Here is a 14,600-nt window from a genome sequence, read left to right on the forward strand (position 1 = left end):
TCCAGTTCCCCCTCTTCGCTAGCTTACAGCCCCCCTATCAACAACCTGACCGTGCAGCTATTTTAGTGTCTAACTGTAATTACGGCCGCGGCAGCAGGTTTTCTATATGCAGGTATGCAGGGCGGAGTGCATACCTCTCGGTCGGTTTTCTTTTGTATTTCTAGCTATTCCTGCAGCACATTGCCTCCATTTACTATCAGCGCTATTATTTTGTTAACATTTTGGCAATTTCACAGACACTTTTCGTTTTTTTTCTGTTTTTTCGTTAGACTTGGCTTCACCCCGACGCATCGAACGCCATGCGAACGGTCACACTTTCTACCTGTATTTTTCAACACTACCGCCTTTCACACTGGGTGTCTGAATTCTAATTAAGGGGGAATCCAACTATATTGGGCATATTTAATAAATTTTCGAATTTGAAATAAAATTAGATTGCAATTAAAAGCTTTTATTCTTGATCCGTAAATCCGATTATTTACGTAAAAGAAGCTTAAATTATTGAAACATTTTTGTTAAATACATTTTTTAACTTTTTTTCTTAAAATGTATGGGGTGTTAGTGGGCGATTATTTCAGCAAGTAATGTTTTGGCCTTCTGGTTGGTTGGGTTCAGTCGGATTGCGCGCTGCAGTAATTTGGAGGCGAGGATCTGGTCCACGGGACTTACGGCCTGGCTGGCAAAGATTGTAGTCTCGGCCTCCTCACTGGCCTTAACACTAAAATAAAATGTATTTTATTTGTATTATTTATTGAATGTTAAAATATCGTATTCGCCATAACATATAGTAGGTCGACAGTTATCCATTCAGTTAAAGAGTTGATCGTATACCAAAAGCAATACCAAAAACTTGATCGTACAAATTCTTACCTATTTTGTAGATTAGTGTGCCCTAGAGTGAGGGCTATCAAAGCCACATTAGATGTGGCTAATTTAAGGGAGGGTTCCTGAACAAAGTAATCTAGTAGAAACTTTAAGAACACCTTACGAAGGTCGGCTGACTGGGGAAACATTCGAACACGGGACTGGAAATAGCGCAACGCCTTATCGGTGCCTTCCTAAAAATGATACTGGTTAGTGATATCCATTGTCCAAACTCACATACTCACATTTATGAGGATGTAGTGGGCGGTTAGGTAAGTAATCTCATCACAGTACTTCTCCTCTAAAGCATAAGCCCTTAGCTTCGCCATCACCTTAAGGCTTAGCTCATTGTCCCGATGAAGTATACCCAGGGCACAAGCAGAATACAAAGCCTGTATCGGCACTCCATTTAGACGAAAGCTTAATGGAAAAGATTCATTAGTAAAAGATTATTTAAATAGGTTTCCTTATACCCACCACTGATCAAGGAGAGTCTTGGTGTCTGCCTCGCGCTCATAGGCGTAGGTCATGGACGCCATGGCCACCAAGATGGTAGCCTTATCATCCTCCTGCCTGACTACATTCTCCAGCACCGAGTGGTAAATGGAATACGATTCAAGTAACTTTCCGGCTCGAAAATACGCCAAAGCCAGGCCGATAATTGGTTTAAACGTGGCGTGGGCCACCGTGTTTAACGCGTTAACTGCTTTGTCCGGTTCATTGAGCTGCAAGTACAGGTATCCCAAGTTGGTGTACAACTTGTCCCGGTCTGCCCCAGGCTCACATAGCTTGCAAGCTCGGGAGAAAGCATCCACTGCCAGATTATACAGTTTTTGACGGGCACACAGGAATCCCTGGAAGGTGAGGGCAGCAACACTAGTATCTGTTTCCTCATTTTGCACGTACCTTTAAAAACCAAATATAATTATTTAAAACCACAAACGATGTACGTATTTTGTTCACCCACCAGTTGATTGCATCAAGAGCATAGACATCGGCATGCATGTGCTCTATGGCGTGCTTGTTGTGCGGCTTTTCCAAGGACTTCGGATCGGATAGCACTCCGCACACCCAGTGTGCAAAGCCAATCGCCGCCTCGGGGTGGTACTCGAATTGTTGGCAATGCCGGAAGAGATCGAAGGCCTCCTCTTGCTCCCCAATTGTCTCCGCCACTATGGCCTGGCCTATCCAGGCGTTGGCGTACGTCGGGCAAGCCTGTTGCGCCCGGGTGAAGGCCTCGTTGGCTAGCCGAATTTTGTCTATTTTTACGTACAGAACCCCGAGGTTCGTCCAGGCCGTGAAACACTTTCGTTCCAGCTCCACGGCCTGTATGAAACAGTGCTGGGCCAACGGCAAGTTTTCGTGATCCGAGTGCATATTAATTACTCCGAGGAGATTCCAGTTTTGCCAGCGGTTTCCGCGCTCCTTAATAGCCATCTTGCAAACTCTTTCGGCCGTATCTAAATGGCTCTTGGCCTCCTCGGGAATGTAAAGGGCGCTGAAGTAGCTGGACAGAGCAAGCTCATACCACAGATAAGTGTTTTGCTTCAGTTTCAAGGCACATAGATAGAAACGCTGAGCCAGCAGCAGGAGATCCTTGCGGGACAAGTAGGCTACAGGCTCCTCTCGTTTCGCCAGGCTACCAGCCACATCCAAATTGGCCAGCGAGGCGGGCAGCTGGGCCGTTTGGACAAAGACGCTAGCCATTAAGCGCCACAACCAGACCATGCCATGAGCTTCGGGTTGGTGAAATGCACTGCATAAATTTAATGAGTATTGTTTAAGAATTCTTTTCATGTTTCCTACCTTTGAAGATAGTCGGCGGCCAACTGCCAATGCTCCTTGGCCCTACCATACAGGTTTTGGCCTTTGAGGCTGTTGGCCAAGCCTATGTGTGCTTCGGCCGCTCCCTTCAAACCGGGTAAATATGTAGGATTCAGTTTTAAAAGGGAAGCGAAATCCCCAATCGCTTCTGGATACATTCGAATGGTCTGCAAAAAAGGTACAAATTTAATTATTTTCACTTTCAAAAAGCTGGAATTTCCCCACCGTTTTTATAGATGCCAGCTGGAGCAGGGCATAGCTGTTCTCCGGGGTGAACTCAAGAATTTTTTGGAAGACACGAATGGCAGAATTGTAGGAGCCGCGTGCTGCGTACGCATCGCCCAACGATTCCCAGTACACCATGCACTTGGCGTCCTGCTTTATGACATCACGGAACGACTGAATGGCCTGCGAACAAGGACGAACTCAAAATTGACAAATATTCTGGAAGTTTATGAAGTAATACCTACATTATCCCACTTTTTAACCTTCTGGAAGTGCAGACCAAGCTTATACTGCAAGCGGATAGACTCGTCACTGCTCAGGTGCTTCAGTGTATTCAGCAACAAAGCCTCGTTGAGCTCCTCCTCTCCAAGCTCCTGGTATATGAAGCTCAGGGCGTCCACCGCCTCTTCGGCTAAGGGATTGAGGCTGATGCACTTTTCGTAGCACTTTCTGGCCCGAGCCATGTCCCCTGTAGTCAGAGGATACAGCCTTCCCAGGTAATCGAAGCACTCTGAGTAATGCGGTCGAAGACGAGTAGCCTTCAAAATGCAGTTCAAAGCATCGGCATAGTTCTTCAATTCCATGTTTATTTTTCCACTCAGAAACAGCGCATCAAAGGACTCATCATTAGCCAGGGTCGCAAGGGCTTCCTCTGGCGGTCTAATAAGAATTGAGAATCAAATAATATGTGTCTCCCCTTTAATGCACCATATTCTATTACTTACAATAAAAACTCTGCTTTAGATACAGCATCTAGAGGTAAGTCCTTTACAAGTTGTACCTCGCCCATTTTATAGAAGCATCTAGAAAGATAAATTTTGGTTATAATATATATTCTTGCTTGAAATATATCCCGGCACTTACCGAGCTAAAGTTTTAAGGTTACTCTGAGATTTTTCCAGTGTTTTCAAAACACGAATAGCTTCTTTAAGCTGGGACTCGTCGGTTTCGTACGATATACACTCCGCCACAGCTCCATCTTCCTGGCCCAGCTGCAACCACAGTTTGAGAGCCAGCCTAAAGGCTCCCAAGTCCATATGAATTCGTGCGAGAAGTATCAGAGTTACCTTGTAGGTTGGGTGCGACAACTGGGCCTGGAACGCGAGCTGTCTGGCTTGGACATACTGGCCACTGGCATATTGATGCAGTGCCTTGATGAGCAGAGCTAGATTGGAATTGGGATTCAACTCAAGTAGCTGCTCGGCGTACAATTCTATAGGATGCTTCAGTTCCTGCTGCCATTCATCGCTGTTGGCTTGCTCATAGTTTTCGCAGTACGTCTTACAGATCCACTCGTAACCGTAGACGTCGTTTGGATGGGAAGTGGTCATGTTGCTGGCGTGGTGCACGCATGCGGCATAATTCTTTTCCTTGTAGAGCCACTTTAAGTAGCGTTTGTACACGATATTTTTCGTATTTGCGTCTGAGCTCTTTAAAAGCGCTTCCATTGTCGTTTTGTACTAAAGATGAAATCGATTACTTTATAGTTACAGACTTCTGACGTGCCTTTTGACGTAAGGCTGACTTACAAGTTCCTTTTCTTCTGACGGAATTTGAAAATCATGTGTGAACCAAATGCGTCCCAAATATTCCTGTAATTTAGCAAAGTTGATGTCCTCTGTCTTCTCAGTCCTCTTTTTAAATATTTTAAAACAGGAAGGAGCTACATTGGCATCCGATGCCAAGGAGAAGAGCTTATCCCAGTAGTCCAATGCCTTTTCGCTAAAAATTAATCAAATTAATTCATGAGTCATCCTTAAAACATACAGTATACGATGGAGAGGTGCTTTACAGCTTACATGCATTTTAGATCCAAATATGAGTCTAAAGTTACCAAATGTGCCATTTAAAAATAAATTTTCCTACGAAGTACGTTGAATATTTCTTATAAACTACAATAGATACTTAAAGCTAATGCTCCTTTTTTCACTTGACAGCTTTGTATGTGAAATATTGCTTATCTTTTAAGCCAACAAAACAGTGATCAAATTGATCCATTATTTGGATAAAAAGAGAAACAAAATCAAGAGAAGAACCTGGCTCTTACGGTAGCAGATCCGCCAGCCGATCATAAACCTCAGGCAGCTCATCGTTGGGTGCACAATTGGCCAGTCCTTGAAGCGCCGTCGTGGCTGGCCCCTCCGTATACTCGATAGACTTCCGCAAACTCCGTGCCGCCTCAGCCTTGTCCAGATTTTGGTACGCAGCCCCGAGCAACAAGTAGCCCATGGCATTTGTCGGCTCCATTTTCAGCAGGCGCTGCAATAAGAGTCAAATTTTAGTTCAAAATGATCATGCCGGAGGCAGTGATGTTACTTGGCATTTTGGAATGGCCTCCGCATGCTTGCCCAACTTAATTGTGTCCCTGATGTCCTTTATCAGGGCTTTAGCTTCTTTGGTTGCACTCATTTTATTTATCAATAAGTATTTATGTTTGGCTGTATGTTTTTGTTTTTATTTTTGTGCCTTGTGTGTTGCGAAATACGCGCAGGGTGAGTGTTGAAAAGGGCGTATGAGGTCCAACGTGTGTTTTCCCAACACTCCTCTTCTTCATAAAAACATTTCAATATTTTTCGATTTTAAATAGTTTTTGAGATTAAAATGCCCATAAGTTGTAAGTCCCGGTGTGGGAACCGCGCCGCCTTAAAGGTGAGTTGAAAGGTGTTGAATAAAAGCAGAAAACTGGAATTAAACAATTACTTCATTTATCAAGCGACCCAAAACTGGCGATGCCTTGTGCAAGGAATGCTTCTTTGCCGCTTTTGAAGCAGAAATCCATCACACCATCTCGTCCAGCAATTTGTTTCGACGCGGCGAAAAGGTAGCCGTGGCTGCCAGTGGCGGCAAGGACTCGACGGTGCTGGCTCACGTGTAGGTGGCAAGAACAAAACATGCAACTGGTTGTAACCTGCAGCGTTTCTTGGTTTCAGGCTAAAACTTCTAAACGAACGTCACGACTATGGGCTGGATTTGGTGCTGCTCTCCATCGACGAGGGCATCACGGGCTATCGGGACGACAGCCTGGAGACCGTCAAACAGAATCGCGATGACTACCAAATGCCCCTCAAGATTCTGTCATATGAGGAGCTCTACGGTTGGACCATGGACCGAATTGTGGCACAAATCGGACGCTCTAACAACTGCACATTCTGCGGAGTATTCCGAAGACAGGCACTGGATAGAGGTGCAAAGCTGCTGGGCGTGGACAGCATCGCTACGGGTCACAATGCCGACGACATTGCCGAAACGGTGCTGATGAATATTCTGCGCGGGGACACCGCTCGCTTGCGCCGCTGCACAGACATCAAAACCGGTGGGGGCGAAGACTCCATACCAAGGGTTAAGCCGCTCAAATACAGCTACGAGAAGGAGATTGTCATGTACGCGCACTACAAGAAACTAGTCTACTTTTCGACGGAGTGCGTCTTTGCCCCCAATGCGTACCGTGGACACGCGCGGGCTTTCCTGAAGGACCTGGAGAAAGTCCGGCCCTCTGTGATAATGGACATAATCTACTCCGGCGAGCAGTTGCGGTTCAAGGACACTGTAAAGAAGCCCGTGCGTGGTATCTGCACCCGTTGTGGCTTTGTCTCCTCGCAGCAACCGTGCAAGGCCTGTGTGCTGCTCGAAGGACTGAACAGAGGGCTTCCCAAACTGGGAATCGGCAAAAAATCCAAAGGCGATCGCATGATAGCTAAGCAAAACCAGGAACTAGCCCTAAGGGAACGTGCAAATTTAGTGAAAAACGATTTTTAATATTTTAAAACAGTTCTTTTTATTTTTATTTTATAAGGGACAGGAGGTTCCTTTGCGATCCAAACCACTTTTCGATCTGTAAATATACAAAAATAAATGGATAAGTAAGCTGACAACACAATCATCTTTTATGTGGTAAAGAGTGAAGCTCAGTGCCAAATTTTTAACCAGGGTCCATAACCGGCCAAGCAAGACTCCCTATCTCCAAAAGAATATTGAAGAAGTTTGTCAGCGCTTGACTTTTATATGGTGTCTGTGAATGGTTTAAAGTTATCATCATTGAAGCATTCTGTGATGACACAAAATGGGTTTTAATACTAACCGAAGCAAAGTTTCCATTCTTCAAGGGCTCTTCCCAAACTCTAATTTCTCAGGCAAAGCGTTCAGATTTCCTCATTTTGGCCTATTTTGATACTTTATCAATGGACCTAAAATAAAAAGAAGGTATTCTTATAATTGGTTCTATAAAGGTAATCATATCTTTTTTATTCGGAAACTTCAGAAATTTATTAAACTGATTTGAATCACAACGGTTCATTAGAGATGTCAGAAAAGAATTTAATAAATCATCATAGAATCTTAAAAAATTACGATTAAATAAACAGAAAACGTGCTTACCATTTTGACGGTTCTTGGTGCCAATATCAGAGTATTGATTTAGACTCCATTTTCCATTTCTGAAACAAGATTTAAGAGATTTTTTCATTAATATTTTGATTATTTTAGAAACCACGTGCATAGATGCAGAAATTTTGGAAAAATTGTTAGCTTCACGAATAAAATATGCACCGCAAATTCAGGTGAAACAAATTTGGGTTATGCTTGGGCAAAGCGCATTTCTCTGCGAACAAGTAAAAAAGCACTAGCTAAAGTTGAGTTTCTTTACACCAGCGACTCGTGTTCGCACAAGAGGTTATAATTTTCGATGAGATTACCTACCAATTTCAAATGCCAGCGCAGGGACGCAGCATCCATTAATTACTAGTTCACCTGAAAAGTAATTAAAACCCATCATTAGTAAGATTATAAGGAATTCATCGTATTTGTTGAAGTTGCAGAGGAGGCTATACCACGTGACTGCAGTTTGACCTGCAGCTGGTACAGCAGATTCCTTGCGGCCACAACTTGATTTTGCAACATTGAGTTCTGCAAAAAAGCTGGACATACTATAATTGCAGTTATATTGGCTGCAATTATCAGAACTTTAGGAACTTTGAGATAATACTTACATCTCAAATGAATGTTGCTTCTCCCACGTTTGAGTTTAAAATAGAAATGGAAGTTGACGGAAGTGAGCTAAGTTGGTCGTGGTTCATGTAAACAGCGTTGCCACATGGCGAAAATAATTTATCCCAAAGATAACGACGAAAAAATAATGGTCACTCTATGACGGATATCTGTTATGCGATGTTTTAACTAGTAGCATAATATCACAACTGTTTAATTCATTTTAAACATAAAATAATACTAATTGCAGTTGTCAAAATAGGTTAATGATTTCTGTAAACCCAGGTTCTAAGAATATGACCATAACATTTATCTATGACCTTTTTTTATTAGGGAAAAATTAACTGAAATTATTATAATTAATATAAATAAAAAATAATAAGAAAAATAAGCCAATTAAGTTATGTAAAAGCTTTGACCGATAGTCCCCAATTCAAGAATTTTCGTGTAAAGCTCCCAAATCGATAGCGATCACACCGCCTATGCAACCTTCGCGGCCAAAATATAACTGTATATTCCGGCTTTGTCGATAACTTTTCATTAAGGTGATTTTAATTTTCTGAGAAAACCAGAAAAAGTAGGCCATGACGTTTTTCAACGCGGCTGGGGTTCTGATGTCGTTGGGTAAGTTTCATTAGTCAAAATCTTGGCTAGCTACTTACATGTTATCTTTTTGACGGCCTTCAGATGAGTACAGCCAAAAGTGCGTAGATGCTAAGCCCCTTAGACGCTCTTCATACAAAACTAACCGCCGCCAGGCAGGACACTTACGCTCCTATAAAGATTTAGATTTTTTCCAAGACGAGGATGAAGACGACTATGATGCAGTACCGACGACGGGTTTTAAGAGCTTGTCCCTCAACAAGGAAGTGGATCCCAACATGAATCAAATTAATTTCGAAATGGATGAATTTAACAAGATCTACTCCGAGGAAACTGGGTCCACGCCGACAGTTTCATCCAATCCTGACCAAAGACGCATTCAAGACAACAATGCCAGACGTCCGTCGGACGCTTCTACAACTGGGAGCGACAAAAATTTGCGGCCCAACGTCAAGGCACGTCTTGATCTGAGAGCTCAGTCGCGTTCATATTTTAAAAAAAATCAGCGAAAACGAAATAATCAGAACTGGAATCAGAACAATAACGGACAGCATCACCGCGGCCAAGGCGGTAATCGTGTCCAGAAGCCTTTAGTGGGTCAGCCTTTGATGGAGCAGCGCATGCGCAATGCTTACAATGCATTCTCCAACACTCCGGAGCAGCAGAATGATATCAAAACGACTGTAAGATATCGTTTCCAAAACATCTATTCAAGCCGGACAATCGCTAACAGCAACAAACAGAACACGAACTCTATTTTCTCACAGGTCAATTCGGTGTCGAGCTTTCCGTATCAGCCTGCCAACAATTTGGAACAATCCTTGATTCAGCCAGAGCGGTCGTACGGCAATGGATTCAACGGACCTCAGCATACCCCAATGCCGAATAATAAGAACGCTGTTGTGGGAGAGCTGATTGGAATAAGTCCGTTTGGACCTTCCAACTTTAACGTAGAAGATGTGGCTCGCAACGTTCTTCTACTCTTGTCAAGTGTTTCTTCCGACGAACCGCAAGGGCAGGTGCAGGTAGATTACTTTTAAGTTTTGTGAGACTTCCATAAACTTACATATTTGTGTTTATTGCAGAACTCAAACTGGATGGGAGGAAACCAGTACCAGGGCAATGACACGTCACAGCTACATCGTTTTAATTAAAAATATCGCACCATAAATTTTATTTCCAGAGTTATCACCATTTTGAGATTTAAACCATTAAGTTGGCGGGCTCGTTCCGTGTGAATAGAATGCCTGCGTAGGGTAAGAAGCAGATGTCGAGGGGGCTGCGAATGGCAACAAGTGAATAGTTGCCGACTGATGATTTTTTTTTTTTTGTATAGAATACATATTTTGGCTGATAAGAACAGGCTGTGCCGCTTATCAGCAATGCACAACAAAAAGCACACACGGACGAGCAAGATGTGAGAAGCGAAAGCGGACGAAAATAGAAACAAACGGCGATAAACTTACAGCAAAGGCGAGCGAATTTTCATACATAAGCACTGTGTTGATGGAGGAACAACGAAGAGAATTACGCCAATAATCCAATCAGTTAATCTTGCAAGCAGGCGGAGCGTGGACGTAAAAATGCTTAGCGGTTACGGGTAGTGGGATTGTGCTTCGTGATAAGAACTCCAGAAAAAGAGCAATTCATTTAGCTTAAAATATGTACATATGTGTATTGTTAAATGTAGGACGCCGCACTCATTAGATATTTTTGTTTTTTGGCCAAACGCCGACCGACCAACACAGCTAGCAGAGAACAAAGAAGAATTCACTTTATTTCATTAACTATCTTGTAATTTTCCATTAAAAACCGATACGCATTCGGCTCGGGAATCGAATTCGGGATAAGAGTATACTCCAAAGAATACAAAATAAAAGTAAAAAGTATCCATAAATGTTCGTTATTACTCGTGACCAGTGACCATCATGTTGAAGTCTTCGCAGTTGGTGCAACAGTTTGCCAAAGGTAAGGATCTGGGAGGATTCCAGTTGGCTGGAAAGGCGCAATTAGAGGCTACACTTGTGCTTTCATCTTCCTATCTGTGTTTTCGTTGCTGTGTCTTATCAGCTTCGCGCATGTGCTCGAATAAGCATAATACCCAATATCACCAGATTGTAGGCTCGCCTTGACGGGCCTTAACTTCTATGACGCTGGAAATCATAGTCTTCGTCATCATGAACTTTCTCCTAAACAGCTTTCTTCCATCTTGATTTTATTTTGAACTTCATTCTGGTGGAGCTCACCTCTTAATTGCTAATCGGTCAACTATTCCATGCATTATAAATCCAAATCATTGTAACCAAATCCCAGTTGTCAACCTCAGAATGAACCTGGGTGGCAGAAAGATTTCATAGTCATTCAGTAAATTGTCGATGCCAGTGGGGCGCTTCCAAAATCGGACTAACAAGGAGCTCCGTTGCATTTTTGTTTCCAGAGTATGCTAAGTTCACGCCGGCCAATTTTAAGTTGGAGCGGGCACTGGTAGTCACCAAGTTGTCTCGCTATGAGTTCGAGCAGTTGCGGCATCCCGGCCTCTCAAAAGAGCAACTGGAGCAGAAGTTGCGGAACCGGGGCACTGACGTGGAGATGGTACTTTACCTGCACAACCTCCACAAGGACTTTGAGCGTCGGATCGTACAGAGCTTTCAGAACGTGGGCTGCGAGGTGAAACTAGCCAGCAGGTGCGTAAACTCATCTTCCTCCTTTCTATTTCCCCCCCTGTGTCTGTGTGTGTCTCGTCGCCCGTCACATAATTATGATGCAATTGTATATCTTCGATCCTGCCACAATTGATATCTCCGTCATCCACACACTTCCGTGTCCGGCCGCTGTTCTGTTGTGTTGTGTTGACTTTACTAAACGAGCAGACTTGAATTTAGAAGCTCGTTGAGCAAGGAAGTCATGCGCTGGGCGGACGTCATCGTTCCTGTGGGTGGTGATGGCACCTTCCTCCTATCTGCTGGGCGCGCCAGTCCCCTCTTCGCCCTCAGCCAACAGAAGACGCCGATTGTGGGATTCAACTCGGACCCACTTCACTCGGAGGGCAGGCTGATGTTGCCCAAGTACTTCTCGGAGAATCCCTCCGATGCTGTCTCACGGATAAAGAGCGTAAGTAGTCTGGTTATATTTACTATTGGTTTTATTTAACTGAGTGCTATTCCAGGGTGACTTCAAGTGGATGCATCGCTCCAGGGTGCGCACTACGCTGCTGGGTAGTAACGGAAAGATTCCGGAGTCCACAGACCTCTTCCGGCACACAGAGGTGAAAATGGAGCAAGTTACAACCCAGCCCGAGGTGCTCGACCCGGAAATGGCCAGCAAGTACAAGGCAAAAATGAAGCGTATCCTACCCTATTTGGCCTTAAATGAGGTTTGTTTTTAACATTTAAAATTGGTGTTTGTGGTAATGGCTTCTTTTAGGTGTTTATTGGCGAACATCTCTCGGCGAGAGTGTCCCACCTGCAGTTGGTATTGGACCACCAGGACGTGGTCAACAAAACCAAGTGCTCAGGACTCTGCGTCAGCACGGGAACGGGTTCCACTTCGTGGCACACCAGTATCAACCGAATAACCAGTCGCGATGTAGATGCCTTGTTGCGATCGCTTCCCAACAGTGATTCGGAGGATGTGTTGCGGCTGCGGGAGAACACGGAGGAGATAGCTCAGAGATATAACCAAGGTCTACTATTCCCACCCGACGACCCAAGGCTCTGCTATTCGATCCGGGAACAAATTTGCGTGGGCGTGTGGCCCTCGCCAAAGACGTTCAAGGAGCGCGACTTTGTGCAGAGTGTGTTTGTGAAGTCGCACTGCATCGATGCAAGTAAGTAACTTGATGGTCTAGCTGGGAAATTGTATTAAATTTCATATATCTCGCTCGGCAGATCTTGTCATAGACGGCAGCATATCGTACCCCTTTAACGATGGTGCCAAGGCCTTGCTGGAGATCTATCCCGAGGATGCACTGCTGACCATTGCCCTAGACTGACAACTGACGAATCATCGGAATGAATGATGCGTCTTAAGTGCCTGGTCCGCCGTCTCTAGCTTGTCCGAATTTTGGAAATTATTTAAATATGCATTTTGCAACTACTTAGCGGTGTAAGCTCAAAAGTTATTTTGTTATAATATTAAAATATATTTAAACATCACGCTTTGGACTTTTTAACTTTTTTGTTTGAGTTTTCTGCTTTAACCTTTGATTTGAAAGGTCTTTTCTGTGGCTTTAATTCCGACTCTTTCTTGGTGGGATTTTGGCTTCGTCCTTTGTGTTTCTTCTCAAACCTCGCACTGTCCACTGCCTTGAAGCGATCGTCTTGGAGAAGAACCTTGCTCTCTTCATTGTTGGCGGAGTCGGCTTGTTGCTGCTTTCGTTTGCGACGAATTTCTTTCAGCTTATCCTTTTGCTTCTTCCGATAGCTGTGCATAATAATGTATTTAGAGACTCTGGTTATAAAGAAAGGGTGTTACTGCTTACAGTGCTTCCATTTCATCTGGATCCTTTCCTTCCATTATCCATGTTTTCCTCCTGTAGTTCTGTGCGCGCTCGTCAAAATCGTTGTTATCCAATTGCATCTCTGACTCGCGCCGCGTTACATTCACTTGCATGAATATTCTTTCAACCATTCTCTCTAAAAAACAAGAAGGAAATCAATAAAAGGATGCATTTAAGTTGCTTGAAACGTACGGTCGATTGGGTGCTCGGTCATTTTTGTGTTGATTTCTTCCTCAATGGCTCCCAACAGCTCCAGATCACGCGGAAAGCGAAAAATGGAGATGGACATGCCTTTCCGTCCTGCCCTCGCAGTTCGACCCACGCGGTGAATGTACTCCTTGGGGGTACGGGGAAGCATGTGATTTATCACCAACTGGACACTTGGAATATCAAGGCCTCTGGCTGCCACATCTGTGGCAATTAAGGTGCGTATGTGGTTAGACTTAAACCGACTGAGGGCGGCCACCCGCTCCTTTTGCCGCATGAAGCCGTGCAAACACACATTATCTATGTCCATGTTTTTCAGAGTCATTGAGAGCAGTTGGCAGTATCTACAATAAGCACAAATTCATAAATTGAACTGATTTGTCCAACTTTGAGTCTTACTTTTTTGTGTTGGTAAAGATCATAACATTCGCGTTCTCGTTCTCCTCGCGGTATTTTCTCAAAGCCTCGATTAAAACCATGTCGCGATCATAATCTGCGCACAGAAGATAGCGTTGGTCAAGGGTCTCTACGGTGGCCACATCAGAGTCCTGCGACCACTCCAGGCACTAAGCGAAAAACATCTTAGATTAACATAATCTTTTCTAGCTCATACATACATCTTTGGAAATGGGAAAGATGCTGGACTCCTTCATGAAGTCTTTCATGGTGGCTGAGAAGAAGAGGTTCTGCCTGGTCTTGGGCAGGCAGCGTTCGATTATGGCCAGGCTCTCATCGAAGTCTCCGTTTAGCATGCGATCCGCCTCATCCACCACCAGGTATTTCAGGTTATCGAAGGAGAATGTGTCGCAACCGGTGAGATGATCAGCAAGGCGACCGGGCATTGCCACCACGATGTGCGGTCGCTGCATAAGTTTCTGGCTCTCTATCATTTGGTCTGTTCCGCCGGATACGACGCAAACACGAACGCCCATAGCCTGGCCAGCGACCAGAAACTGTTCCGATATCTGGTACGCCAGCTCGTGCGTGGGTGTTAAAACCAAAGCGAAATGACTGACTGGCTCTTCACTCAGCTTCTCCAGAATGGGTAAAGCGAAGGCAAAGGTCTTTCCCGAACCAGTCTTAGCGGCTCCGATGCAGTCACGCCCGGACAAAATTGCAGGAATACAGTTCTGCTGAATGGGAGTTGCACCTTTTAGTCCTGAGAGGAGGGATTCATGTATACTCTAAATATTTGTTGAATTAACGCTTTGAATTACCTAGTTTTGTTAGCTGCTTTGCCAGCCAAGGTCTCAAGCCCAGGCTCTGGAAGGGATTCACCTCCTTCCGCTGCATTTTTCCAAAATAAAAACAAACAAGAAAACAACGTGCGCCAGCTAGTGATGATATGGGTGAATGCGATATACAAATATTGCGATTTGTACATCGGATTATATAT

The 14,600-nt window shown here is 44.2% G+C and overlaps 5 protein-coding genes, 1 long non-coding RNA gene and 1 other non-coding gene across 11 annotated transcripts; 3 read left to right on the forward strand and 4 right to left on the reverse strand.

Annotated features, from left to right (window-relative positions):
• Nucleotides 1-27: 27 nt before the first annotated feature.
• Nucleotides 28-5,365, reverse strand: LOC6495083 (tetratricopeptide repeat protein 37). 2 transcript variants are annotated; one of them, XM_001959063.4, is made up of 13 exons: nt 5,230-5,365; nt 4,961-5,172; nt 4,443-4,635; nt 3,778-4,373; nt 3,639-3,716; nt 3,159-3,573; nt 2,914-3,096; nt 2,671-2,855; nt 1,832-2,620; nt 1,342-1,770; nt 1,110-1,284; nt 871-1,058; nt 28-718 (listed from the first exon to the last, which is right to left on the reverse strand). In XM_001959063.4, the coding sequence occupies exons 1-13, from the start codon at nt 5,320-5,322 to the stop codon at nt 559-561; spliced, it is 3,696 nt and encodes a 1,231-aa protein (XP_001959099.1). In that variant the 5' UTR covers nt 5,323-5,365; the 3' UTR covers nt 28-558. The 2 variants fall into 2 exon arrangements, with proteins under 2 accessions (XP_001959099.1, XP_014763139.1); XM_014907653.3 differs by lacking the exons at nt 4,961-5,172; nt 5,230-5,365 and adding an exon at nt 4,713-4,852.
• Nucleotides 5,366-5,422: 57 nt separating this feature from the next.
• Nucleotides 5,423-6,777, forward strand: LOC6495557 (cytoplasmic tRNA 2-thiolation protein 1). Its single transcript, XM_001959064.4, has 3 exons — nt 5,423-5,562; nt 5,627-5,784; nt 5,844-6,777. The coding sequence occupies exons 1-3, from the start codon at nt 5,515-5,517 to the stop codon at nt 6,667-6,669; spliced, it is 1,032 nt and encodes a 343-aa protein (XP_001959100.1). The 5' UTR covers nt 5,423-5,514; the 3' UTR covers nt 6,670-6,777.
• LOC26515338 lies at nt 6,663-8,016 on the reverse strand. The gene is made up of 5 exons (XR_001408688.3): nt 7,899-8,016; nt 7,609-7,659; nt 7,288-7,346; nt 6,992-7,097; nt 6,663-6,745 (listed from the first exon to the last, which is right to left on the reverse strand). It is a non-coding gene; the product is annotated as an uncharacterized LOC26515338 (long non-coding RNA).
• Nucleotides 7,164-7,248, reverse strand: LOC6508146. Its single transcript, XR_046068.2, has one exon. It is a non-coding gene; the product is annotated as a small nucleolar RNA Me28S-Gm3255 (small nucleolar RNA).
• A 354-nt stretch (nt 8,017-8,370) lies between the features above and the next one.
• LOC6495558 (GATA zinc finger domain-containing protein 14) lies at nt 8,371-10,396 on the forward strand. 3 transcript variants are annotated; one of them, XM_014907866.3, is made up of 5 exons: nt 8,372-8,520; nt 8,584-8,599; nt 8,659-9,182; nt 9,243-9,524; nt 9,585-10,396. In XM_014907866.3, the coding sequence occupies exons 2-5, from the start codon at nt 8,584-8,586 to the stop codon at nt 9,651-9,653; spliced, it is 891 nt and encodes a 296-aa protein (XP_014763352.1). In that variant the 5' UTR covers nt 8,372-8,520; the 3' UTR covers nt 9,654-10,396. The 3 variants fall into 3 exon arrangements, with proteins under 3 accessions (XP_001959101.1, XP_014763352.1, XP_014763353.1); XM_001959065.4 differs by having other exon boundaries at nt 8,371-8,520; nt 8,584-9,182; nt 9,267-9,524; XM_014907867.3 differs by having other exon boundaries at nt 8,584-9,182.
• On the forward strand, nt 10,329-12,653 carry LOC6495559 (NAD kinase 2, mitochondrial). 2 transcript variants are annotated; one of them, XM_032450111.2, is made up of 6 exons: nt 10,329-10,467; nt 10,937-11,183; nt 11,370-11,610; nt 11,666-11,872; nt 11,923-12,325; nt 12,387-12,653. In XM_032450111.2, exons 1-6 carry the CDS (start codon nt 10,428-10,430, stop codon nt 12,488-12,490), a joined length of 1,242 nt encoding a protein of 413 aa, XP_032306002.1. In that variant the 5' UTR covers nt 10,329-10,427; the 3' UTR covers nt 12,491-12,653. The 2 variants fall into 2 exon arrangements, with proteins under 2 accessions (XP_032306002.1, XP_014763354.1); XM_014907868.3 differs by having other exon boundaries at nt 11,382-11,610.
• On the reverse strand, nt 12,650-14,579 carry LOC6495082 (probable ATP-dependent RNA helicase Dbp45A). Its single transcript, XM_001959067.4, has 6 exons — nt 14,422-14,579; nt 13,822-14,363; nt 13,604-13,770; nt 13,190-13,548; nt 12,980-13,133; nt 12,650-12,921 (listed from the first exon to the last, which is right to left on the reverse strand). The coding sequence occupies exons 1-6, from the start codon at nt 14,495-14,497 to the stop codon at nt 12,651-12,653; spliced, it is 1,569 nt and encodes a 522-aa protein (XP_001959103.1). The 5' UTR covers nt 14,498-14,579; the 3' UTR covers nt 12,650.
• Between the last annotated feature and the right edge of the window lie 21 nt (nt 14,580-14,600).

This window comes from Drosophila ananassae, chromosome 3L (assembly GCF_017639315.1).
Source record: "Drosophila ananassae strain 14024-0371.13 chromosome 3L, ASM1763931v2, whole genome shotgun sequence".
Taxonomy (NCBI): domain Eukaryota; kingdom Metazoa; phylum Arthropoda; class Insecta; order Diptera; family Drosophilidae; genus Drosophila; species Drosophila ananassae.

Coding starts and splice junctions, on each gene's coding strand:
- LOC6495557 (XM_001959064.4), top strand. CDS start 5,515: ATGCCCATAAGTTGTAAGTCCCGGTGTGGGAACCGCGCCGCCTTAAAG. Junction 5,563..5,626: donor GGAACCGCGCCGCCTTAAAG/GTGAGTTGAAAG, acceptor TCATTTATCAAG/CGACCCAAAACTGGCGATGC. Junction 5,785..5,843: donor TCGACGGTGCTGGCTCACGT/GTAGGTGGCAAG, acceptor TCTTGGTTTCAG/GCTAAAACTTCTAAACGAAC.
- LOC6495559 (XM_032450111.2), top strand. CDS start 10,428: ATGTTGAAGTCTTCGCAGTTGGTGCAACAGTTTGCCAAAG. Junction 10,468..10,936: donor GGTGCAACAGTTTGCCAAAG/GTAAGGATCTGG, acceptor TTTTGTTTCCAG/AGTATGCTAAGTTCACGCCG. Junction 11,184..11,369: donor GAGGTGAAACTAGCCAGCAG/GTGCGTAAACTC, acceptor CTAAACGAGCAG/ACTTGAATTTAGAAGCTCGT.
- LOC6495083 (XM_001959063.4), bottom strand. CDS start 5,322: ATGAGTGCAACCAAAGAAGCTAAAGCCCTGATAAAGGACATCAGGGAC. Junction 3,717..3,777: donor AACCTTAAAACTTTAGCTCG/GTAAGTGCCGGG, acceptor TTATCTTTCTAG/ATGCTTCTATAAAATGGGCG. Junction 1,771..1,831: donor GCTCTTGATGCAATCAACTG/GTGGGTGAACAA, acceptor TGGTTTTTAAAG/GTACGTGCAAAATGAGGAAA.
- LOC6495558 (XM_014907867.3), top strand. CDS start 8,481: ATGACGTTTTTCAACGCGGCTGGGGTTCTGATGTCGTTGG. Junction 8,521..8,583: donor TGGGGTTCTGATGTCGTTGG/GTAAGTTTCATT, acceptor GACGGCCTTCAG/ATGAGTACAGCCAAAAGTGC. Junction 9,525..9,584: donor AACCGCAAGGGCAGGTGCAG/GTAGATTACTTT, acceptor TGTTTATTGCAG/AACTCAAACTGGATGGGAGG.
- LOC6495082 (XM_001959067.4), bottom strand. CDS start 14,497: ATGCAGCGGAAGGAGGTGAATCCCTTCCAGAGCCTGGGCTTGAGACCT. Junction 14,364..14,421: donor AAAGCAGCTAACAAAACTAG/GTAATTCAAAGC, acceptor CCCTCCTCTCAG/GACTAAAAGGTGCAACTCCC. Junction 12,922..12,979: donor CCAGATGAAATGGAAGCACT/GTAAGCAGTAAC, acceptor TATTATGCACAG/CTATCGGAAGAAGCAAAAGG.